Source organism: Populus euphratica, unplaced genomic scaffold (assembly GCF_000495115.2).
Source record: "Populus euphratica unplaced genomic scaffold, PopEup_1.0 scaffold390.1, whole genome shotgun sequence".
Classification (NCBI taxonomy): domain Eukaryota; kingdom Viridiplantae; phylum Streptophyta; class Magnoliopsida; order Malpighiales; family Salicaceae; genus Populus; species Populus euphratica.
This window is the reverse complement of record NW_011500283.1, coordinates 77,216-103,076: the sequence shown is the minus strand read 5'-3', so window position 1 is coordinate 103,076 and position 25,861 is coordinate 77,216. Positions and strand designations below refer to the sequence as shown.

General features: G+C 33.0%; 3 protein-coding genes and 1 long non-coding RNA gene across 5 annotated transcripts in view; 2 read left to right on the top strand and 2 right to left on the bottom strand.

Annotated features, from left to right (window-relative positions):
- On the bottom strand, positions 1–1,767 carry LOC105113178 (Ubiquitin carboxyl-terminal hydrolase family protein). Its single transcript, XM_011009237.1, has one exon. It carries the CDS (start codon positions 1,621–1,623, stop codon positions 376–378), a length of 1,248 nt encoding a protein of 415 aa, XP_011007539.1. The 5' UTR covers positions 1,624–1,767; the 3' UTR covers positions 1–375.
- A 3,567-nt stretch (positions 1,768–5,334) lies between these two features.
- Positions 5,335–8,502, top strand: DBE1 (debranching enzyme 1). The gene is made up of 2 exons (XM_011009236.1): positions 5,335–5,489; positions 5,682–8,502. Exon 2 carries the CDS (start codon positions 5,714–5,716, stop codon positions 8,285–8,287), a length of 2,574 nt encoding a protein of 857 aa, XP_011007538.1. The 5' UTR covers positions 5,335–5,489; positions 5,682–5,713; the 3' UTR covers positions 8,288–8,502.
- A 6,178-nt stretch (positions 8,503–14,680) lies between these two features.
- On the top strand, positions 14,681–15,174 carry LOC105113176 (uncharacterized). Its single transcript, XR_839894.1, has 3 exons — positions 14,681–14,779; positions 14,870–14,945; positions 15,022–15,174. It is a non-coding gene; the product is annotated as an uncharacterized LOC105113176 (long non-coding RNA).
- A 7,087-nt stretch (positions 15,175–22,261) lies between these two features.
- Positions 22,262–25,861, bottom strand: part of LOC105113175 (mediator of RNA polymerase II transcription subunit 33B-like) — a 10,810-nt gene continuing 7,210 nt past the window's right edge. Inside the window, exons 9-12 of one of the 2 annotated variants that reach the window (XM_011009235.1) lie at positions 25,747–25,861; positions 24,691–25,351; positions 24,020–24,226; positions 22,262–23,666 (exon numbers count right to left, since the gene is read on the bottom strand). In XM_011009235.1, coding sequence (XP_011007537.1) covers positions 22,546–23,666; positions 24,020–24,226; positions 24,691–25,351; positions 25,747–25,861 — 2,104 coding nt within the window. In that variant the 3' untranslated portion in view covers positions 22,262–22,545. The remainder of the gene's footprint in view (positions 23,667–24,019; positions 24,227–24,690; positions 25,352–25,746) is intronic. The other variant, XM_011009234.1, reaches the window with a different exon arrangement.

The window sequence follows — 25,861 nt, the reverse complement described above, 5'->3', positions numbered from 1 at the left end:
ACAACCCATTCGATAATCTGTTTTAAAAACAAAATCAAGTCTCTTTTTCCTTAGAAATGCTTTTCATTTTGAACTTTCTTGCACAGGACAGGCAAAGAAGAAAGACATTTAGGAACTCACAGAAATTTAACATGTTGTAACTCGCAATTGGTAGAGTTAATTGGTTATGCAATCTCAAGCCATCACCACTCGCCATCATGACAAAGCCCTACCTTTAATTGCCATATTTTCATGGAAGTTCAGAACCTTGGTGAGATATTGAAAATCATGCAGTATGTGTCTCACTCTGGGAAGACTGTTCCTTATCATTAAGCATCAGCAGCTCCTTGCCTTTGTTTCCTCCCGATATCAGCATAACTTGGGAAGTCACAGCTATCACTTGACTTCTTGCCCATCCAATTCCCTGCTGCTCTCTTGTCCATCGGTGTCCCCATCCCCCAATGCCATCATTACTCTGTTCTTCTTAACCTCTTCCCTTTGTGACCTCAACTGCTCCTGTCTCTCCTGCCACCCCTCTTCCAACAACTGAATAAACTTGTCCTTTATCTCAAGCAAAGGATCCCTTTGAATCAACTCGCTGTCCTTATAAGCTTCCCTTAGCATCGCAGTCTTAATCCCTCCTTTCAGTGACATGTAAAATATTCCTGAATGCCTAGTGAAGACACTTGAAAATGCGTTGGAAAACCTGTACTCGTCACTAAACTTCCCTAATATGGGCACTGGAATCCTCTTGAACAACGAAAGCGATAGCAACTCATGGAAAACCCCAACAGTCCTCTTCTCCATTTCCTGTGAAGCTTGATCCAAGTGTGACACATCAACATATGGTGATATGTAATCAAGTTCCAACCAATCCCGAATCCACTCCCTCATCTCCTTCCTCAAGAAGAAACCCGGAGGAAGCTTGTAGTAAAAATTAGGCCTGATACGAATTCCCGTCAACCTAAATTCGTCTTCAGCTCTTTGCTCGATTATTGATTTTGCGAACTCAGGATTCCATTCAACCAACTCAAGAAATGACTTTCCCTCCTCAGGAGGGCCAATTAGCCTAAAATAGTTTGGATAATTAGGTACCAAATTAACCAAAAAGTCATTAGGAAAACCAAATTCTCTCTTCACATGTACCAATTTATCCACACTAAGGACCTTATCCTTAGCCATCATCAGCAACTTACACAATTTCGAAACAATCCACCCCTCATTTTCCAAAACAATCCTTTTCTCTTCTTCAAGAAAATTCCTTAACCGATGGCTAACACGGACAAACCGGACGGGTTCTGACTTGGGTTTGATTCGATCCTGGTAAACGTCAAAGAGGGCAGGGTTTTTATTAAGAAAAGTAGAAATTCTTACATTGAGGCGCAATCTCTCGCGCCTGTTTTCGAGGTAACGAAGTGGGATTACTTGACCCGGTTCGTTAAGGACCTCTTTGACAACTTTTGAGCAGATTTTGTATGGCTTATCTCTCTCGATGGCATGGTCTAGTTGTGGGTCCCTGCGCCACACAACTTTGAGGCTTGAAATGGGTTTGGTGTGGAGGTTGAAAGCAGGGTTTATGATAGATTTTCTATGCAACAAGTGCTTAGTACTAGTAGTATAAATGGAGTAGGTTTTGAAGAGCATACCTGCAAATGTGACTGACCGGCCGACTAAAACATACAGAGGAAGAAGATGCCCTGTCTGTCTGCCTGTCACCCTGTCATTTACCACTACGAACTAGGGCTTTCTTTTAACTTAAACCCTCAGGGGCACGGCGTGGTGTGTTTGTCCTCCAACCACTTGCTTGGTGGTTTAAGCCCATTCAATGTGGGCGCATGGCCTAGCTGGTTCGAATCAACATTTTTGTTCTGTGCCCAACTCGTGATCTTCTGATTAACTTTGTTCGTTGTAAAAATCATTTTAAAGAATTCTGCTCCTACTCTATGTTCACATCATGATTTTCTCGATTTTTGGGCTTTGATTTCTTCAATCGATTTTCCATCAATGTGCAAAAGATATAAGAGGATGAACCAATCAATATATATATCTGAGATCCTATGGCATAAATTTATCAATCCTTTATTCTTATCAAAATAATTTAATTTGTAACTAATCATTATTTTTAATTTGTTTAGGGTATTATAAAGAATCATTATACTTGTTGTCAATAACAATAAAAATCATGAAAAATCATCATATATTTATTTTTATAGTTAAAATGTGCTGAAAAAATCATGGTATTATTTTTCTATTATGTGTTTACAAGGTTTGTTAGTATTTTTTTGTTTTTTTATCGTAATCCTTGTTTCTGTGACTCTTATCTTTAAAGGAGAAATTTATTAGATTATAGAAAATAGCTTTATGTTAAAAAAAATATCTTTAACAACAAGATTCTAGTAATTGTATCTAATTTTACACAATGCTACAGTTACACATTATGTGTAGTGGGTATTATTCATAAAATTTAAATATGAAGCCATTCAAGAAGCAATAATGTCATGGGTGAAAAATATACCCGTTAGCTATTATAGCTAAAGAAACTTTTTTTTTTTTTTAGATTAACGTGGGTGTCCGGGCCAGCTTGTGCGCACCACGACTAATCCCACGGGCCTTGAAGTTAACGACCATGTAAGCCTCCAGGGGCCATCATATGAGCAACCAAGGACTCGAACCTGAGACCACAGAGGGAGCAAACCCCTTAGTCCCAAGTCTTTACCACTTGGGCACCACCTAGATGGTTAATAAAGAAACTTATTAATGAGCATTGCTTATATATTTTTCATCTAATGTAGGTAAAATAAATTATCTATATATAATGTTTTTCTTTGTACATTTTACCCAACTTCCACTTGTTGTCGCTATTATTTGATAAAACATTCTATGGTTTTTCTAGTTTCTTAATTTTATAAATAATCTTCTATGAATATTTATTTTCTTTGTTAGTTATATATAAATACTCTTCTTCTTCTTCTTTTCATTTGGATGTTGGTTTATTATTTAACAGTATGATCCAAATCTTATAATCATTCAACTTATAACAAGATTGACAATAAATCTTAAAAAGTCAAACCAGATGTGATAAAAGTATCACATAATGAATGTTTTAAGACATTATCATTATTGAAATAAAACCCCCCCACCCTATTAATATCAATTCATGAACAAGTAGTATAAAAAAAACATTTTAAAACCAGTTATTCTTTAATATGTCAATTTAGTTTATTAAAAAACTAAATAATATGAGAATCTCTCATATACAAGCTATATAAATTTAATATCAATAGCATTACCAAGTTTGAATATTTTATCCTTACAAATAGTATTTATACTATTGAAAATAAAAACCCTAATGGATTTGCTACTATGAGCTAAATTAGTGCATTTATAAAACTAATCAAAACCTTATACTAATAAATTTGGGCTCAAAAAGCCTTCGACTATAACTGAAAACTAATTAATAATTAAGTTCAAATAAACTTTGAATCTTAACTAACTAATCAAACCCAAAAACATAAATGGAGAATTAAGTGTTAAAATTCTATCTAAACTATTGAAACTTAAAGAGAACAAAATGAAATAAAAGACAACTATTTATAGAGCTCATAACCACCACACATATCCCATGAAAAAATAAAATCCAATTCTTTAATGAATTCAAACCATATTAGGAATCCTTGTAATCCAAGTCCACATATAAGTTTAGGGTCAAAATAAGCCTAATTTAATCTTCATTTTTTTTTTTGTCTAAAATTAACTTATTACATGTTTGGACTAATTGAGCCAAAAATAGTCAAGTAAAACTACTTTGTCGATGAATCTATTCAAATAGTAATAGTAACTTCAACTAATTTAAATAATATATTCTCAAACTTCAATTGACCTAAAATTCTACCACAATATAGTTATATATATATAATATGTAATAGTCCGGCCCAACCTACCATATTTTGTCTGCTTGAGATCTTATCGTTCTTGCAGTTTTGTTCCTGGTGACACAAGCTCACTTCTGAGCTTGATGCTTCAAAACGCATATGACAAGTTGGCAACCAGTACTCTTAATAAGGCTAGCTACCACCCCCATCACCCATCAATGTGGGATATTATAATCCACCTTAAAGAGCTCGACGACCCTGTCAGCACAACCAGATAACCATTGAGGTCTGTTTTAATACCAAATGTAACAGTCTGGCCCAACCTGTCATATATTATTCGTTTTGGGTCTTATCACCCTCAAGGTTTTGTTTCTAATGACACAAGCTCACTTCTAAACTTAACACTCCAAAACGCGTACCTCACCTGCTGATGTGGGGTATTACAATTCATTCCCTTTAAGGAGCCTAACGACCTCGTCGGCACAACCAAATAGCCAATGAGATCGGCTCTGATACCAAATGTAACAGTCAGTTCAATATGCTATATATTGTTCATTTTGAACCTTACCACCCTCACAATTTGGTTCTTGGTGACACGAGCTCACTTTTAAACTTAACACCCGATAACATGTACAACATGTTAACAACTAGCGCCACTAATAAGGCTCTAACTCTAGACACTCGCTTTCAATATGAGATATCATATAATATCTCTATGTACAGTTTCAACTCAATTAGATATATGCTTTAAGAGATATTTCTAATCTTACAAAATTAGTCAATATGTATTTTAACGCAAAATTTAACATAACTTAATTCATATCACAATATATACCATATTAAATTACAAAGAACTTGAATGTTAATAATATTGTAAATCATTTTTAACCTATCAAATTGTAATATAATATTTGAAAAGAAGAGTTGAAAAAAAATTGTAAATATATAAATGATATTGAAATAAGAAAAAGTAAAAATCATAATAAAATTATTGTAACTAAGTTAAAATATAATAATTAGATATGTAAAAATCTTAGACAAACAAGATTATTTAAAAAATTAAAACCAAAAAGTCTTTATATGAATGTCCATGCAAAATATAAAAATATATTATCTTGAAATTGAACTTAACAAAATCCATCAATCATACAAATCATACAAGTATAATTATAATTAGTGGAACTATTTTAAAATGACTAAATCAAAAAAATAATATACATACACACATATATCACGCATAATATTTAATTAAATATTAAAAAAATAGAATGAAATATCAGGACAATAAACCTCAATTCGAATCTAAAGATTTATGTAAAAAAATTAAAAAAATTCATTGTATCACTCATAAAATAAAAAACAAAGCAAGCATTTTGAGTTATAAAAATAATAAATAAATAAAGGTAGCATTTTGAATCGATGAGCTTTGCTGTCCTTAAAATTTGCAAATGCAACAGATAGAACAAAAAAAAAAAAAAGAGTATAAAATAAAAAATCCATCCAAACCAGAGACAGATATCTCTGTCATCATTGAACACGCCTTCACTTCACTCCACCCTTATTAGTGACTCGGACACTCTCTCACTCTCTCGTTTGTTCTCTGATCTCATTTCAATCAATAATCATTCACAGATTAATGTAAGTTCTTATTCCTTTTCTATTTATGGGCTTCAACTTGTTTCTGAATCGGCTTTACAGACATTGTATTCTCTTTTTTCCCTCACTCAAATCATAGTTATTATCTGATCTTAAATAAGATATTTGATCATGGGATGCATCTCTTTTGTTATTCTTCCTTTTTGTTAATTTGGGTTAGTTTACTATCAGTACGAAAGCAAGGGTTTTTGGGTTTTGGAGGAGATATGACTACTCTTTCTCCCTTACTTGCAATAACCCAATTATGCTTCTGTAACCGTGGATCCGTAGAATCATCTAAATCGATTCATTATGTCTGTAAAACTAAAAAATCCAGACCCACAAAGCGGTTTGGGAGGATGGATGTTGGTAACGATTCGAGATTGTTGTTTGCTACATCAAGAGTTGCTGCCCAGCCAACTGAACAGATGATGTTTACTTCAAGCAATCCATTAGTTGACCAACTAAAGGAAGTTTCGACGTATCGATTTCGGACGGAAATTGGTGGTCATGTCAAAATTTCTATTGGGAAGATAAACGGGAAGTATGCAGTTTATGTTGAAGTTTCATCCTTGGAATTGGGTGCTAGTGATAATATTAGTCTAATGCTTATCTGGGGCATATACACGTCTGATTCGTCATGTTTCATGCCTCTTGACTCATCCTCTCATGCCAGGACCATAGAGACTCCGCTCTTACAGAATTCTTTTGCTAGATTTGCTATTGAGTTGGAGTTTGAAGCTAAACAAACCCCCTTCTACCTCTCATTTTTTCTCAAACCTACATCAAGTGGTGTGGAAATCAGGAATCATAACAAGTCTAATTTTTGTGTTCCTATTGGATTTAATCCTGGTTATCCAGCTCCACTTGGTCTTTCCTTTTCTACTGATGGTTCCACGAATTTTGCGTTTTTTTCAAGGAATGCGGCGGGTTGCGTTCTATGTTTGTATGATGATAGTACATCAGGCAAGCCTGCCTTAGAGCTTGATCTAGATCCATATGTTAATCGATCAGGTGATATTTGGCATGCCTCACTGGAAGCTGCATGGACTTTTCTGAGCTATGGTTATCGATGTAAAGGAGCTGCGCTTCCGAGTGACGCAGATAAATTTGATGCTGGCCGTGTTCTTTTGGATCCATATTCTAAAATTATCATTAATTCCGTCGCAGATAATGTATCTGGCCTTCTGCCTGAGTATCTGGGACGATTATGCAGTGAACCTGTTTTTGATTGGAGTGATGATGTTCCTCCTAACTTGGCAATGGAAAAACTAGTTGTTTATCGGGTGAATGTGATGCGTTTTACAAAAGACAACTCTAGCCAGATATCCAGTGATGCTGCCGGGACCTTTGCTGGTTTGACTGAGAAGTTAAGTCATTTTAAGAATCTTGGTGTCAATGCAGTCCTATTAGAGTCAATATTTCCGTTTGATGAGCAGAAGGGGCCATATTTTCCACGTCATTTCTTTTCACCATCAAACGTCTATGGTCCTTCTAATGGCTCTGTGGCTGCCATTAGCTCGATGAAAGAGATGGTAAAGAAATTGCATGCCAATGGGATAGAAGTTTTGATGGAAGTTGTTTTCACCCATACTGCCGAGGCTGGAGCATTACAAGGAATTGATGACTCATCCTACTATTGCACCAGCATTACTACAGGTTTGGACGCACAAAATGCTTTGAATTGTAATCATCCTATCGTCCAAAGGGTGATTCTGGATAGTCTTCAGCACTGGGTTACTGAGTTTCACTTAGATGGTTTCTGTTTCATAAATGCTTCATCTCTGTTGAGGTCGTTTGGTGGTGAATATTTGTCTCGTCCCCCTGTTGTTGAAGCAATAGCCTTTGATCCATTGTTCTCAAAGACAAAGATCATTGCAGATTGTTGGGATCCCAAAGAACTGGAGGCAAAGGAAACTGCCTTTCCTCATTGGAAGAAATGGGCTGAAATGAATACAAAATTTTGTTACGATGTAAGAAATTTTTTGAGGGGTGAGGGTCTTCTTAGTGACCTTGCAACACGGCTTTGTGGGAGTGGGGACATCTTTTCTAGCGGACGAGGCCCAGCCTTCTCTTTCAATTTTATCACCAGGAACTTTGGACTTCCTCTTGTGGACTTAGTCAGCTTCAGTGGCGATGAGTTAGCTTCAGAATTAAGCTGGAATTGTGGAGAAGAAGGACCCACAAACAAAACCACTATCCTTGAAAGACGACTGAAACAAATCCGTAACTATCTCTTTGTTTTGTTTGTTTCACTTGGTGTTCCAGTTCTTAACATGGGAGATGAGTGTGGCCAATCTTCTGGGGGTTCCACTTCATATGGTAGCAGAAAACCTTTTGATTGGAATGCGCTGTCAACAGGTTTTGGTATCCAAACCACACAGTTCATCTCATTTTTGAGTTCCTTGAGAATGAGGCGAAGTGACCTCCTTCAGAAGAGAGACTTTTTGAAGGAAGAAAATATTGACTGGCATGGAAGTGACCAGAATCCCCCAAGATGGGAAGATCCATCCTGCAAGTTCCTCGCCATGACACTGAAGGTTGACAAACCAGGGAGTGGATTGAGTTCTGAATCTTCCCATGTAGAGGGTGACATGTTCATTGCTTTCAATGCAGCGGGACGCTCAGAGAGTGTCACTCTACCCCAAGTCCCTGAAGGGATGGCATGGCATCGCTTGGTTGATACAGCTCTTCCATTCCCAGGGTTCTTCTCAAATGATAGTGAGCCTGTCATTCGGCAGCCTTATGAAATGAAATCTCACAGCTGCATACTGCTTGAAGCCAACATCCATGATGGTTGAGACCGTCACACTCATTTTCTTCAACACTCAAGCATTTGCAAATATAGGATCAGAACTCTTTTGTTGTAGATTAATTATATATGGAATTGTAATGCGGGAAATAAGGATGTTTTTCCAATACTGCGAGTGCATACTTTCGTTTCTTTCAATGAATTTATTATCTGTAATTCCTTTTACATTTTCTATAGTAAGTCTAATCAGGACAACCCTCAAGCAACAACTGCATGTCCAGCAAGTCCATTAGCACTCACCATTTCTCTTATTAAAAACAGTGAAGCCAAGAAGCTAGGAGCATGTCCGATGTTTTGCAGGCCAATTGATTCAAATCTTGATTGAAGGGGAAGGTGAAGCTTCCACTCTCAAAAAGAATCCCTAACGTGTATATTACACTCCAAATGACATGTATGCAGCATACACAAGGTTCCGTAAACAAATTTTCATGTAGTTCAAACGGAACAACTATGAATACAAGTTCTGCTCTAGTTCTTTGATTATGGAGCTCTTTATCACAGAAACATAACTTTTTCAGATGTAGACAATATCGAACATGCAGGTATGGTTGTTTTGCTTTTCCCTTAACTTTTTCAGAAAACAACCAAACAACCACATATATGGCTACCATTTTAAAATTAATGGCCAGGTCTAGCTTAGCTTCTACTTTGTGTTATTGTTCGTTGCTTCTCCGGTTGTTTCAGTTGTCTTGTGACGGATTCAGGATCAAGCCCCCCTACATTCTGTTCTCCACTGTGTTCTTGCCGAACCTCTTGGAGTAAAGCATCAACCTCTCTTACAAAATCTACCCTCAAGAGAATATCATCAGCTTCTTGTGGTGGCCCTAGTGGCCCTGCAGGCCGATGGAAAGAGAAAGCTGGCCGTTTCAATGTAATTTTTTCGAAACAGAACAATTATGTCACTAGGGGTTTTCAAAAAAACCAATAAACCGAGTAAACCGATAAAACCAACAAAAAATTAACCATAAAAACCAAACCAAAAAATAAAACCGATTAAACCGATTAGATTATACAGAAAAAACCCCGGTTCAGTTTGGTTTTCGGTTTTGTAGTGCAGAAACCGGTTTGATCGGACCGTTTCAGAAAAAGGTCCCTAGGCTAGTATAAATAGAAAAAGTTACACCGCGCCCCTCTCTTTTTTTTGGTTTACTCTCTACTAACTCTAACCCTAAACATTTCAATTTCAATTTTCAAACAATCTCTCCTCTAACTACTCAGAGCCACCCGTCGTCCCCCTCACCCCCCGTCCTCTCCGGCCTCTGCTAAGGCCGCCTCCGTACCAAAGCACCCGCAACCCGTCCCCTTTCGCCTCTTCGCCTCTCCCTCTCCACTCTCCTTAGACTAAGAAAATATAAACACAGATCGATCATCGATGTTTTCTCAGTCTCAACTCGACCAAAATAGTTTGTGTTTCTATCAGACCAACGTTTCCTCAACCTCTCAAAACCAGTGAGTGTTAATTTGTTTTCTCATTTCTAATTAATTAATTCAATTAAGGTTATTGTTATTTTTAATACAGTTAAGCTTATTGTTTATACGTTTCTTCCTCAGTCTCCACTAGATCAACACTATCAGTGACTCGGTGTTTCTATCAAACCGACATTTCCTGATTACCTCAGCCTCTCAAAACCAGTGAGTTTTAATTTTTTTCTCCTTTCTAATTAAGTTATACAGTTAAGTTTATTGTTATTTATAATCAATTTTGTTAGGTAATGAATTTTGGTTTAGGTTTAAATTAGAATTTAGAGCTATTTGGGTGATTAAAGCGAATTTTTTTTCTTTGTTTAAATAGAAGGGATTTAACAGTTTAGGATTATGATTATTTTTAATCAAAATTGTTGTTCTTACTTCTTACAATTGTTTACAGTTTAGGATTATGATTTTTTTAATCAAAATTATTGTTCTTACTTCTTATAATTGTTTGCAGTTTAGGATTAGAGCTGTCTTGTACATGTAATTTCAGAATCTTACATGTAATTTTGCAGTTTATTTTGTTGTTTTGTAAATGTAATTTCAATATCTGTTACTATAAACTTGTGTTGATTCTGTTGTTGTTGTTGTTGTGTTGATTCTATTGTTGTAGCCTGTTGCTGTGTTGATTCTATTGTTGTAGCCTTGTAGCCTGTTGCTGTGTTGATTTTGTTGCTTTGTTGGTTGATTACTAAAAACAGACGAATTGTTAATTTTGTTGCTGTGTTGGTTGATTTATAAGGTCACACCAAGTAATTTGATTAAAATCATGTTTGTAGCCTGTTACTGTGTTGATTTTGTTGCTTTGTTGGTTAATTACTAAAAACAGACAAATTGTTAATTTTGTTGCTGTGTTGGTTGATTTATAAGGTCACACCAAGTAATTTGATTAAAATCATGTTTATAAGCATGTGTTGATTGACTATTTGACTTGATTATGCAAACTAGTTTTGTTTTGATGGGTTTTTTTTTATTTGGTTTTGTTTTGTTATTCTGTAAAATGTATTCATTATTCTATTTTGGATGATCTTGATTGGAATTTTGTATTCATTAAAATCATGTTATTTTTGTATTCATTGTTCTGTTACTTCTGTAATTATTTTTCCTCCATTGATAGATTTTCTAAGCTTGTTTTGACACATTTTCTAAGCTTGTTTTGACATGTTACTTTTGTAATATTTGTTTCATTTTAATTTTTAAACAAATTTTAAATTTTATGTTTATTAAATGCTGAAAAGAATTGTGCAAGTGATAATGAACATATTTGCATTTGGTAATTACAAATGGAAAACCTTCAAAATCAAAATTCTTCATCCACTAGCACTACCCCAACATCAACTAATGCCTCAGCTTCAAACACCAACCCAACATCAACTATTGCAGGATCCACCACATAAAATAAAGGTAAACAACTTCAAGTCCTTGCATCTAGAAAAAGAAATGTTGATAAAAAAAAAGTCACAAATTTAGGATCATTTTACAAAACTTGATAGTGATCCTACAACCCCTAGAGCTGAATGTAATTATCGTGGAAAGGATTATGCATGTCATACTATTATTAATGGGACAAGTAATATATGGAGTCATTTGAAAGTGTGCAAAAAGTTTCCTTTTGTGGTTGATAAGAAGCAAAAAAAATTGGTATCAGAACCTCATAAGATAGGGGGTGAATTAGGAGATCGAAGTGTGGGAACTCTTAAGGCAATAGGTTATGATTATAATGAATACAGAAAGGCACTAGTAAAAATGGTTATAATTGATGAGTTGCCTTTTAATTTTGTGGAGGGTAAGGGATTTAGATTATTTTTTAGGACCTTACAGCCTAGATTTAACATTTCTTCTCGTTTTACTGTTATGAGAGATTGTTTGAAACTTTATGTTAAAGAGAGGAAAGATTAAATAGAGCTCTTAAGGGTCAATGATTATGCTTCACAACAGATACATGGACATCAATCCATAACATTAACTATTTGTCATTAACGGCTCATTGGATTGATAATGAATGGAATTTGCATAAAAGAATTCTGAATTTTTGTCAAGTTTCCAATCATATGGATGAAACAATTAGTCAAGTTATTGAGAATTGTTTGTTAGATTAAGGGATTGATAAACTTTTAACTATTACAATAGACAATACAAGCTCTAATAGTGTTACTATTTCATATTTAAATAATGTGATGAAAGATTGGCCAACTAATATATTGTCAAATGAACATTTGCATGTTAGATGTTGTGCACATATTATAAACCTTATTGTATGTGATGGTTTGAAAGAGATGAATGTTTCGGTTGTTAAGATTCAAAATATAATTAGGTTTGTGAGATCTTCACCCTCTAGGCTACTTGCATTTAAGAAGTGTGCAGAAATCATTGTGTTTCGATGTTGCAACTCAATAGAATTCAACTTATCTTATGTTAGAAGCTGCTGAAAATTTTGAAAAGGTGTTTGTAAGGTTAGGTGACACGACTAAAAGATTGATGTCTTCTCCTAAGTGCAGAAGTGTCGAAGTAATAAATAACCCGACAAGACCGGGGTCGAATCACAGGGAGGTTAATTGTACAAATTATAAATAACAATAATACAACAACAATAACAACAACAACAATAACAATAATAATAAAATAATAGTACTAATAATAGTAGTAGTAGTAGTAGTAGTAGTAATAATAATAATAAACAAAAAGAAAAAGAAGAAGAAGAAGATGAGAACTTTGAGATGGAATATTAACATAAAGATTTAACAACGGTAACAATAAATGTCAAGGTTAGAGGATCCACTAATGGTATGTCAAACAAGTATAGTATAAACTCTTATTAGTTAATTGGAAACCACACACAAAGGAGGTTCTAATTAGATTATAGATTGTTAACATGATTACATTAGTCATCTTATTCAATTAATGCTAATACTTGTAAATCTCGTCAGCCATTCATGATTATAACTTATATTAACAACAAATCAAGTTCCTTTCATAGCTCAGGTGTCGGTTATACTATACAATATGGGCTATGAAAGTGCCAAGCATTTGTTGTACCAAGTGTTATACAACATAAATCAAGATTAGTCATTTAACAAGTAAAGTATTAAAGAGTGAACAAGATAACAAATACAAAACATGTTAGTATCAAACATTAAAATCCATATTAAGTTTACACTATACTTATTCTTACACCATTAGTGTAACCTTTTCACCTTGACATAATAAACTTAGCTAGACATAATGAAAGAAAAAATAAATAAACAAAATAAAAACATAAATAAGATAAGAGTTAACTAAGTAAAGGAAAGGAAATGAAAGGCATAAACTTGATATTAATGAAAGCAAAGCATAAACATTATAAAAAATACAAAGAAAGAAAGCAAGAGCATGATCTTGATCTGGAGACCAAGATGCCTAAATGCATGGTAAATGCCTCATTTTATAGGCCAAAATTGGGAACTATTGATTTGATGACTAATTGATGATTGATTTGCTGACTAATTGATGAGTGGGTGACCAACTCTTGACTTGGTGATAATCTTTATCTTCTCTTCTCTGCCCAAAACATCATTGATAACGTCAAAATTGGAGCCACTTGCAAACATCAAAGTTGTAGGAAATTATCTCAACTTTCTTGTGTAATACTGAACAGTGCTCGGGCTAGAAGATAGATTCGAGCTTCTTTGTTGTTGCTACAATTTGGACTTGAAAATGGCCTTTTTAGATCTTGGGCTCTATATGAAAGTTGTAGACCTATGTCTTACCTTTCCATCCATATAAATTGGACTTAAATCGGAGAACTATAACTCCAGATATGACCCAATTACCGAACAGTGTTCTGGTTTGGATTACACCAGCATCTCCTTTCTAAGTTTAGCCATCTCTTTGTCCGTTCAATTTCAATTCTTAAAGTCATCAATCAATCCTTTCATTTATGTGATAGGCCTGCATTTAAAATGAACATTTACCATAAATTAAAGGTATCTTATATTATTAAATATATTATTATAAAACATGCTTTAGTTAAGGAGTTATTGATACTTCAAGTGCAAAATAATGATATAAAACCATGATGAAAATGCACTTTTAAGTACTAATCATTAGGTCAAAGTGAACCTAGATATGTGAGTTACTTTTTGGAGGTTGATTCAAAGAAAAAAAAAACATAGGGCCACCTTGTTTGGAGGATTAGGAAACTGCTAGAACTTTGCTGAAGTTTTTAAAGATCTTTTACATGGTTACATTGAAATTTTTTGGCTCATTGCATGTTACATCAAATTCTTTCTTCAATGAATTGATTTACATGCATGCAAACTTGTTGCAATTGTGATAAAGTAGAGATAATCTTTTGAGTAGAATGGCAATGAACATGATGAGTAAGTTTCAGAAGTATTGGGGTTGTAAAGCAAATCAGAATTTTTTATTGTATGTGGCTAATGTTTTGGATCCATGTCTTAAGTTAAAGTATGTGAAATTTTGTTTTGGTAAGTTGTATGATTATGACAAAGCACAATTGCTAACAAAAAAAATGAGAGATAATTTGGTGAGCTTGTATGAGTTTTATTTTAAAGCCGATGAAGTAGTGGATGATAATAGGCATACACAAGATGTTAATGATGCTATTGATGACATGGAGATATATGTTAACACTTTAGCTCGGTTCAAAAGGTACTTACTGGAGGAAGATAGTGTGGAAAATAGAAATGAGGTTGAGAGGTATTTGGTTGATGGTTGTGAAGATCCTAATGATGATAAATTAGATATTTTGGGTTGGTGGAAGATTAATGCTTTAAAATATAAGATACTTTCAAAAGTTGCACGACATGTTCTAGTTATTCCTATATCCATAGTGGCTTCCAAATCAGCCTTTAGCACAGGTGGTCGTATACTCGACCAATTTTGAATTTCTCTATCTCCAGTAGCGTTCAAGCACTTATTTGTTGTCAAAATTGGTTGCATCATAATCCAATTCCAACTGATAATACAACCTTGATAAATGATTTTGAAACCTACGAAAACCTTGAATTAGGTAATGTTTCTTAAAAACTTACATCTTTTATTTTATGATTTATTAATTAACACATTTTTATTATAACATGTTTAATATTTTATTTTATAGAATTTTGTGGAAAGTTGCATTTAGCAACGGATGATAATTAGTTCACAAATTGTGATGCATTTATTGAAAATATATGGTATAAATATCTTTTTTTTATTTTTATATCTTCTAATTTAATTTATCATGTTATAATTCGAGATTATGAATTTCAGGAATCAAAATGCAAAGCTCTTGAAGTGCTTTTTTATTGAGACGATGTGCACATGAAGATTTATTTTTTGAGGCTTAGAGTGTTTTATGATAATGTTATTTGTTGTTTTTTCATTAAGCCCTTTAAAGGCAATGGTTTGTAATTTGAATTTTAACTTGTTGATATGTAATTGTAAGTGTGTGTTATTTATTTAAACCTTTTGAAAGTAGAAAAATATTAGTAAGTTAAAAAATATATTGAACACTAGATTGACATTAATAATTTCATATAAATGAATTTTCATTGGCCAAAAAATTTAATAAACATAAAATTGACAATAATAATTTAATACAATTGAATATTTAGGGGTAAAAAAATTAAATATATTTTGAATCTTCAAAGAAAATGAGACAATATCAATATTAATTATAAGCCCAATATAAATCTATTAGAAGCCCATTACAAAGCCTATTAAAAAGCCAAAATAAGCCTATAGGTTTGTCTGGTTTTTTATCCAAAAAACTAGACCGAAATCGAACTGGAACTTGTTGGTTTGTGCCGGTTCTAATTCGGTTTGGGGTCTCTTTTTTTTTTCCTGTTTGGCTGTTTTTTCAGGTAAAAATCAAACCGAACCGAAAATAATCACCCCTAATGTGCACTTAATCGATAAATCATCCATCACATGTTAATATATTGTTAGTGACCATGGCTTGTAACTAATTGGTTAGGTAGCCTTGTTTTTATTAATGTCAAACATATTGATGCAATCCTAGCTACAACATTAAATAATTTATTAGGAGTATCAATTGGGTTTATTATAAAGTATAAAAGGATAGCTAATTCACGAAAAGAAGGGTTAATCCAATAAACTTGAATTAAAAAGGTTCAAATTTATCAATTTGGATCTTATCTACTTTTTAAGTCATATTTGAAGTTACAATAGAATTTTTGGATGTGATTCCAATTAGGTTAGAAACTAGATATTTTTATCTTTACAATGATATATGCTAAACCAGCTAATTCATCCAGAAAGAAAAAAACCAACTTGTTTGAAGTTAGCTTAGAATCTACCAGCAAAATACAAAAATAGAAAAAATATTATTTTCTTAAGAGCTATGGATTTCATTCATTACAAGAAATCCTTAATGCTATTGAGAACTTGTGTGGCAGCTTTTAACTTACTTATTTTACAAGAATTTCATATCAAATAAAAAGAATTTATTGGTAAAAAATTAATTCCTATTTTATAAGGCATCATGTTTTCTTTATCAAGGATTCTTCAACAATTATTTCTATAAGTATTTTTCACCATCATATGTGGCAAAGGGTGGAAAATAATCTTAGACTATTTTTTATTATTATTTTAAATCTTATTTTAATTAGTTTGGGTTTTATTTAAAATGAGTATGATTAGTACTTAAAAGTGCGTTTTTATCGTGGTTTTATATCATCATTTTGCACTTGAAGTATCAATAACTCCTTAACTAAAATATGTTTTATAATAATGTATCTAATAAGATAAGATACCTATAATTTGTGGTAAATGTCTATTTTTAATGCAGGTCTATCACATAAATGAAAGGATTGATTGATGACTTGAAGAACTTAAATTGCATGGATAAAGAGATGGTCAAACTTAGAGAAGAGATGTCGGTGCAATCCAAACCGGAACACTGTTCGGTAATTGGGTTATATCTGGAGCTACAGATCTCAGATTTAGGTCCAATTTATATGGATGGAAAGGTAAGACATAGGCCTACAACTTTCATATGGAGCCCAAGATCTAAAAAGGCCATTATCAAGTCCAAATTGTAGCAACAACAAAGAAGCCCGAATCTGTCTTCCAGCCCGAGTACTGTTCGGTATTTTGGCCATATCTGGAGTTCTAGAAGTCCAAATGAGCTGAATTTTTTACACACGAAATCTGAGACAATTTCCTACAACTTTCATGTTTGCAACTGGCTCCAGTTTTGACGTTATCAATGACGTTTTGGGCAGACAAGAGAAGATAAGGATTGTCACCAAGTCAAAAGTTGGCCACCCACTTATCAATTAGTCATCAAATCAATAGTTCCCAATTTTGGCCTATAAAAGGAGACATTTGCCATGCATTTAGGCATCTTGGTTTCCAGATCAAGATCATGCTCTTCCTTTCTCTCTTTGTATTTTTTATGCTTTGTTTTCATTAATATTAAGTTTATGCCTTTCATTTCCTTTCCTTTACTTAGTTAACTTTTATGTTCTTATTTTGTTTATCTATTTTTCTTTATTTCATTATGTCTAGCTAAGTTAATTATGTCAAGGTGAAAAGGTTACACTAATGGTGTAAGAATAAGTATAGTGTAAACTTAATATGGACTTTAATGTTTGATACTAACATGTTTTATATTTGTTATCTTGTTCACTCTTTAATACTTTGCTTGTTAAATGACTAATCTTGATTTATGTTGTATAACACTTGGTACAACAAATGCTTGGCACTTTCATAGCCCATAATGTATGGTATAACCGACACCTGAGCTATGAAAGGAACTTGATTTGTTGTTAACATAAGTTATAATCATGAATGCTTGACGAAATTTACAAGAATTAGCATTAATTGAATAAGATGACTAATGTAATCATGTTAACAATATATAATCTGATTGGAACCTCCTTTGTGTGTGGTTTCCAATTCAATAATAAGAGTTTATACTATACTTGTTTGATATACCATTAGTGGAACCTCTAACCTTGACATTTGTTATTATTATTGTTTAATCCTTACATTACTTTTCCATCTCCAAGTTCTCATCATCATCTTCTTCTTCTCTTTCTTTATTATTATTATTATTATTACTACTACTACTACTACTACTACTATTATTATTATTATTATTATTAGTATTATTATTATTATTATTATTATTATTATTATTATTATTGTTATTATTATTATTGTTGTTGTTGTTGTTATTGTTGTTGTATTATTGTTATTTATAATTTGTACAAATAACCTCCCTGTGGTTCGACCCCGGTCTTGCCGGGTTATTTATTACTTCGACACTCCTGCACTTGGGAGAAGACATCAATCTTTTAGTCGTGTCAGAGTACATGTCTGACCCATTAGTTTTAGAATTTACATATAAAAATACTTATACGTAAAGATTTTAATTTAGTTGATGATTTTTTGTATAACATTGCAGCAAATTATGTCTTTTTCTCTTTTTATTGTTGAGTGATTCACACACTAAGTTTTTTATTGAAATTGCACACTCTTCAAAAGATTGATCAACTTCAATGTGATTTATACTTCTCGTTCGCATTTCATTAGAAGGGTAGGGTGATGATGATCAATTGCATATAACTTTTGCTCTTCAAAGCTCTTGTTAAGTCAAGTTGCATACTTTCTTCAAAGCCTCAAATTAATAATTTAAGGGACAATTCCAGATCAATTTGGTATCAAAGCACGGGCAATTTCAAGTTATATCTCTTTAATTTTCATTGCTACAAGTAATTCTATGGTTTTCTTTATGTCTTTCTATATCTAGGGTTTGTTTTCTTCTTTTTTTTTCTTAGTTTCTTTCTCTTTAGGGTTTCGGCTAATACAAAAAAAAAAGACTTAATCTTGATTAATCTTGTTAAGTGTTCAATTTTTTTAAAAAAAAAGGAAAAAGAAAATCGATTATGAAGGGAAAGTTTTGAAAGTTGTCAAAAAAATTGCATACAAAACAACAAATTGTATTTATTTTTGTGATTTGGGGAATTCAACACTTATAAAAATAAAGAAAAAAAATCAAAATCACAAATCTTGAAAGGTTTCTTAGAGAAGAAATTTGAAAATTTTTAGATCTTGCATGAATTAAGGTTTAATTGAAACATTTTCTTAGAAATTCTTGGTGAGTTTAAGTAATTGTTGATTCTTGAGTCTTTAAACATAAAACAAATTATTGTGTAGTTTAAATAATTGTTTGATAAGTTACTAAGTTATTTTTAAGAATTAATGTATAAAAATAGATGGTAAAAGACGTAACAAGACTATTAGAGTGAAAAGCCTAATAACATTACAGGAAACATGACAGTAGTGGATTTTATTGTAAGAGTAAACATGTGAGATTTGTGTTAAGAATTTTTTTATTATTATTGGTTATAACCTTTATTTCAAGTATAAACAATATCTTCAAAAAGTGTTGAACAAAAAAAAATATAAGGATTGTGGAAGAAAGGCATGATATAATAGAATTTATGATGGAGGTGTTAATGAATAAGTTTGATAAGATGATTAGTAGACAAGGAGTTTCTAGTTGTAAGCAAAAGGAAGTTAAAATGCTTACTATTAGGACTACAATAAATTATGAGAGTGTTGGTGATAATTCTTAAGTTAAAGAAAAGAAATTTTTAAAGGTTGATATTGTAATGAAATTGGTAAAAGAGCAATAAAAAAAGAACATCTTTCATATTAGATGTCACGTTAATAACAAAGTATATAATATGATTATTGATTGTGGAAGTTGCGCTAATATTGTTAGTATTATACTTGTTAAGAAATTAAATCTATATATTGTTAAGCATGATAAATCCTATCAACTTCGATAGATGAATGAATGTGATAAAGTTTGGTAATTGGAAGCTCATAACTCTTATATTAAGGAGCATGTTGACATCCAGAATTCATATAGAAGACTAAAGGTTGTGTTTTATTTACCTAAAAGGAAGAAAATGGTGGAAAAAGTGGTGATAGAATATGATATTTGTAAACAGACTAAGTTGGGGAAAATAATATATCCAGAGTTGTTACAACCTCTTTCAATTTTAGAAGGATCATAGAGAGATATCATAATGGACTTCATAGAAGGTTTATCTAAGTCAAAAGACAAAAATACTACACTAAGTAGTGGTAGATAGATTTACAAAGTATAGACATTTCATTATCATTTCTCATTTTTAAACAACTCAAAATATTGTAATAGTATTCTCAGATCACCTCTATAGGCTTCATGGTTATCGGCAACTATTGTGACTGACAAGAATAGAGTTTTCACAAATCTTTTTTGAAAAGAGTTATTCAAGAAGTTAAAAGTTAACTTACTTATAATTTTTGCTTACTATTTTCAAATTAATGGTCAGATGAAAAGTGTAAATCAATATCTGGAAACTTACCTTAGGTTTATAGCAACACATACTCCGAAGAAATGGCATCAATAGTTGTCTATTGCTTAGTGATGGTATAATACTAGTTTCCATTCAAGAATAAATACGTCTCCTTTTTAGGTACAACTTAAGTATCCACCATCTTTATCTTATCTTACTTTGTCTCTTCGAAAGATCATAGTGCCTCTTTCATTTGATAAAATCTCTATAAAGAGTCTAGTAGCATCCTTTATAATATGAAATTTGCTAATTTCATTGTTAACCTTAAAACAAACATTTGAATCTCAAGGAATTACCCATACTGGAATTGAAGGTACTCTTTATTGGATCTTAATGATTTAGATTAGTATTTACTTTTGTAATGAACTTACTTTTTGACAGATTGTTGGATAAGCTACAAGAACATGCTAAAGACTACTTTATCTATATAATTATTTTATAAGTTTAGGTAATAAAGGTTGTTAAATTGATGCTTTAATTTATATCCCAATAATGATGCCTTTTATACTATTGATGTTAATAATGTTAAAAATTGGTTCTTTGCTTATGGAATCAAAGAGTAGTTTTTTTACTCATGGAATCAAAGAGTGGTTTTTTGATTCATTTGTAAAGGTTTCGTTGGTTGATATATATGTAAAGGTTGAGAAATTGTAGTCGACTTTCAAATTGTTTAATGAAAGTCCTCAAAGATTTTTTTAATTTTTTTAAAAATTGTAATGTTAATATTAAAATTAAATAAAAATTAATAGCAATCCTATAAATATTCAATTTTTTTTGTTTTTTTTTTAAATGTTAATTGTTAAAGTGAGTATAAAATTTATAATGTAAAATACAATTTTCTTCATAGTAGAGAAAGTAAAAACATGGTATAGATTGTGAAATTGATACTTTGATTTATATCCCAATAATGATGTCATTTATACCATTAATGTTAATAATGTTAAAGAGTGGTTCTTTACTCGTGGAATTGAATTTCATTTATTTGTAAGGGCTTCGTTGGTTAATATGCATGTAAAAGTTTAGAAATTGTGGTCAACTTTTAAATTGCTTAATGAAAGTCCTTAAAGATTTTTTATTTTTTAGCAAAGTTGTAATATTAGTATTATAATTAAATAAAAAATAATAACAATCCTATAAACAATTGGATATTTTTTGTTGGTTTTTTTTAAAATGTTAATTGTTAATGTGAATATAAAGTTCATGATATAAAATATTTTTTTCCAAAGTAGAGGGATTAGATGAAATTGATGCTTTGATTTATATCTCAATGATGATGTCATTTATACAATTGATGTTAATAATGTAAAAGAGTGGTTATTTGCTCATGGAATCATCATTTATAAGGGTTTCATAGTTGATATGTATCTAAAAATTGAGAAATTGTGGTTGGTTTTTAATTTTTTTTTATAAAAAACCTCAAAGATTTTTGTAATTTTTGGCAAAGTTATAGTATTAGTATTAAAATTAAATAAAAAATAATAGCAATCCAATAAATAATTGGTTTTTATTTTTGTTGGGTTTTTAAAAAAAATATTAGTTGTTAACATAAATATAAAGTTTATGATGTAAAATATAATTTTTTTTAAAGTAAAGAGTAAAAAGGTTGTGGAATTGATACTTTAATTTGTATCCAAATAATAATTTTCTTTATATCATTAATGTTAATAATGTAAAAAAGTGGTTGTTTGCTTATAGAATCGAATTTGATTTATTTGTAAGAGTTTTATTGGTTGATATATATATATAAAAGTTGAGAAATTATATTCAACTTTCATATTGTTTGATAAAAGTCCTTAGAGATTTTTAATTTTTTTTACAAAGTTGTAGTATTATTATTAAAATTAAATAAGCAATCCTATAAATAATCAGATTTTTTTTGTTGGTTTTTTTTTTAAAAAATATTAATTATTAATGTGAGCATAAAATTTATAATGTAAAATATAATTTTTTCAAAAAAAAAAAAAAAGTAAAAAGATGATCAAACCTTAGAAAAATTTTTATAATAACTTAGTTTTTCCAAATTGAAGATAACTGAAAGTCGGCTTTTACTGTGAGTAGCCAAAAAAGGCAAGACAAAACAATCAGGTATAGTTTCAGATTAATCAATCGCAAAAAGAGCACACCCAAAAAACAATAAAACTTACACGATGCACCATAAAATGGTGCCTTTTAGTTTTTTCTTTAACTTCAATTTAATTTAATGTTTGCCATGGGGCCGCTATCCCTGATGACGAATCTACAACTCGACTACTTTCTTGTTTGAAAAGGAGTATTTTTATACATGAGCTATGACTTTACACAAAGATAACTATAGATGGTAGTAACTTCAAGTATTGTTCGGGGACCGAACCCACCCTGTCACTAGACCACAGAGATATGCTATAGTTAGCATTCAAGCTACATGCTTTTGACAAAACTACAAGCCAATTTCAATAACCAGTTCAGCAGCTGCACCCATTGTACCAACTCCACCTAGTCCTAGTAACGCTACAGCCAGTTCTTCTTCATTCCATTGCCTCAGCCCCTTGCTGACCCTCTTCAATATATCCACATCAACCTCAGGCACCCATTTTGGTGTGCAGGCCACCATCAAGCACACAAACCCAGATGCGTATGCCCATGCAGTAGCCCAATCACAACCAAGCGATATTTTCCCCTCTAGAGCACTTGCCAGAAATTCTAAGTGAGCTTTGAGCACTGTTGGCCGTTTTTTTGATGATGCTGATTCTGAGTCCACACCCCATGCAAATGTCCCACAAAATAGCGCAAAGTAAGCAAGTGCATAGCCCCTTAGCCTTGCAACCAGACCTCCAGAGTCTCCACCTTCCTGCTCCAATCCATGTACTGATATAAACCAAGAGGGTAAAGTTTCATTAATCAAAGATTGAACCAAATTTAATCCGCCAGATATCCACACTAAAGAAGATCCAAGTGAAGCTGCAAGCTTGACACGTGTCATTGCTGCAGCAAGAGAAACTTTCCCATATCGCATCCCATATTTTCTTTTCTTCAATTTCTCCATTGCACCTCTAGTCCACGCACTACTTGCAATATCTCTGACAGAGTGCATTAGAAGAGAGAGAATTTCTTCTGTCATGAACATGACATCTCTGACAGATCGATGCACTCGTAAGTAAAGAATTCCCGGGGCAACAGCAGAGATTCCACCAGATAAGTGGGAGCCAAACCCGTGACCTAAAAGGGCACCCACACCACCATTGCTGGAAATGTGAGGGGGGCTCAAACCAAGAGTGGATGCGAAGCAGCTCTTCAGAAGCTGAACTACAGCATCGCTGTTATGGTGGAACACAGTACGCGAAGCAGAGAACACAAGGTAGTCACTCCAACGCTTAACTTTCTGGGCCCATAGAGAGGTTATAATGGGCATGCATGGCCAGGGACAACCAGCAGCAAGGGCATTCAAGGCGGGGCCAACCAGGGTGAGGAACCTTTCAGACATTTTGTCCAATTTATAAGTAATTGTGAGGCTTACTAGGGCAGCTAATGGCAAAGGAAGTGTAGCCAGAGATGTACCCCCTGCAGGAACAAGTATTGAGCCTCATTAATGAATTTTGTTTTTCTAGAAATTAAATTCCCTTGTCAAAATTTGAACACAACTCATGCATACTCATTCTTCCTGGTTCATCATGATATGAAGATCTCTAGGTCTAACACAAGAATGGACTTGAAAGTTGAAATCTAACAAAAGGATGAATATTTCCAAACCTAAAACTGTACAACTATATCTGTTGATCTTCAAAATGCAGGTTGTTGTGGTTTGTTCTAGCAATGCGTTCAAAAAAACATACATGAAAAATTTTCATTTATCAAGAACTGAAAACCCTATAGCCTTAAAAAAGGGAACAGTAATCTGTATGATAAAGAATTACCTACAGAAAGGCTTGGGACATCAACACCAGTGGCAGCCAGTATTTTCTTTATCTGCTGCTCAACAGAGGATAAATTGACAGCTGGGCTCGGCCAATCAGTTCCATTCATAGAAGCTGGCTTCCATATGCCTCGTGTAACTTCAGCTGACAAGTAGCTTACAATGGTGGCCAAAGATGCTGGTAGAAAATCGGCAAGATCCTTAAGCCCTATGATAAAAGGTGCAGGTGTAAATAGATTAGAATTGAGCATATAGTTATCAGGGAAAATGGTTTTTACGTTTTGAAGTTTTGGTACAATTAAACTTTAAGCCTCTTCACGTCTAAACCAACAATACAATCATTTGATGATTAATGATTTAAGATAATGTGAAACTTTAATCCCTCTATACTATCCTCTGCCCTAAGATTCCCAATAGCCACACAGTGATTACAGTATTGTGTTAGTTTTTAAAAGAATAGGGCTAAATTTTAACCATTCTAAGATCTCCAGTAACACCTACTCTCCTACTTATAAAGTTCGTTCACATTTATCTCAATCACATGGCAAAACAGTATTCTTGACGTCCTCCCAATATTTTCTGTTAAGGCACCAACTTCTTCCTCGCATGCCAACTGGTCTCAAACCATATAGACTTAATTGATGAAGGAAACTTTGAGCAAATTGTGCAAACCTGTAGCCAGTTCACGAGGAGAGAGTCTTCCATGGGCACAGGCTGTCAGAGCAGCGTCAAGGGCAAATGGGGTTGCTTCTAAGATATCCCATGCAGGTATTTTAAGCCTAGCTTGAGCATCTTCAGCACCAGGGCCAGATGAAAGACTACTTCCAGAGTTCGTAGAAGTCGAAGGCTGAACACCTCTATTTATCCTTCTGAACATTAAATTGAGGAGTGCATCAACAATCTGATGAACAGGGGTTCCATGTACAAGACCGGAAAAGGTAGAAGCAATGCATTCCAGATGCTGCCTGTACCATAGTTTCAACTTTGGGAAAGAATCCATGAATATGGGTTCTACAGACAGACTCAAAATTTTTGAGTATCTCCTACGTCTGAGTTGACGCCTGGTCGAAGTTCCAGGAGATGCTAATAGGGAATTCCTTACAAGCAAAAGGTATTCAGGGCTTAGATGGGATCCCACTGGTGGTACGTCTCCCATCACATGATCAATAGGTGGATGATCAAATCTCCACAATCTCAGAAGAAGTGTAAAGGCATTAGAAAAAACCGCATGACAAGAAAGTTCTTCACCTGTTGGAAGCGCCCATGAGACCTCGGGAACAGCAGAGCCAAAGGCCTCACAGATGGGCATCAATGCACCAGCAAGTAGTGGAACCTGGCAATAGATGTTGAACATCAGTTCACAGACAGCATAAAGGACACAAATTTTCCATTTATTTCCACAGTTTGATTCTTCACTTTAATTTCTATTAACCTTTTGCTTTAATTTTTTTCTGTTAATTTTTTTCATTGACTTTCTCTTCTATGCGTATGGATCTCCACCCATGATTTATTAGTTCACAGAATCAAAAAGGCACAATTTCTTAGTTTTCACGCATATTGGAACCCTCCATATTCCATTGTGACAAACTCTTCATTAAATTCTTCAAGAACTTGATAAATTTTCTTTTCTTTATGTGTGAAAGGATACAGGGGCACCAGTCAGCAAAAGGCATGCATTACACATACAGACACAAGTCAGTAAAGAACTGCTGTTAAAATTCAACCCACCAAACCATGTAAGGATAAAATCTGCACGCAATCCACAGATGATATTCCAACAAGAAGAACATTTAAAAGCGGAGCATAATTTATCAAGTGACTCTCACTCCCAGAGTAATCAGCA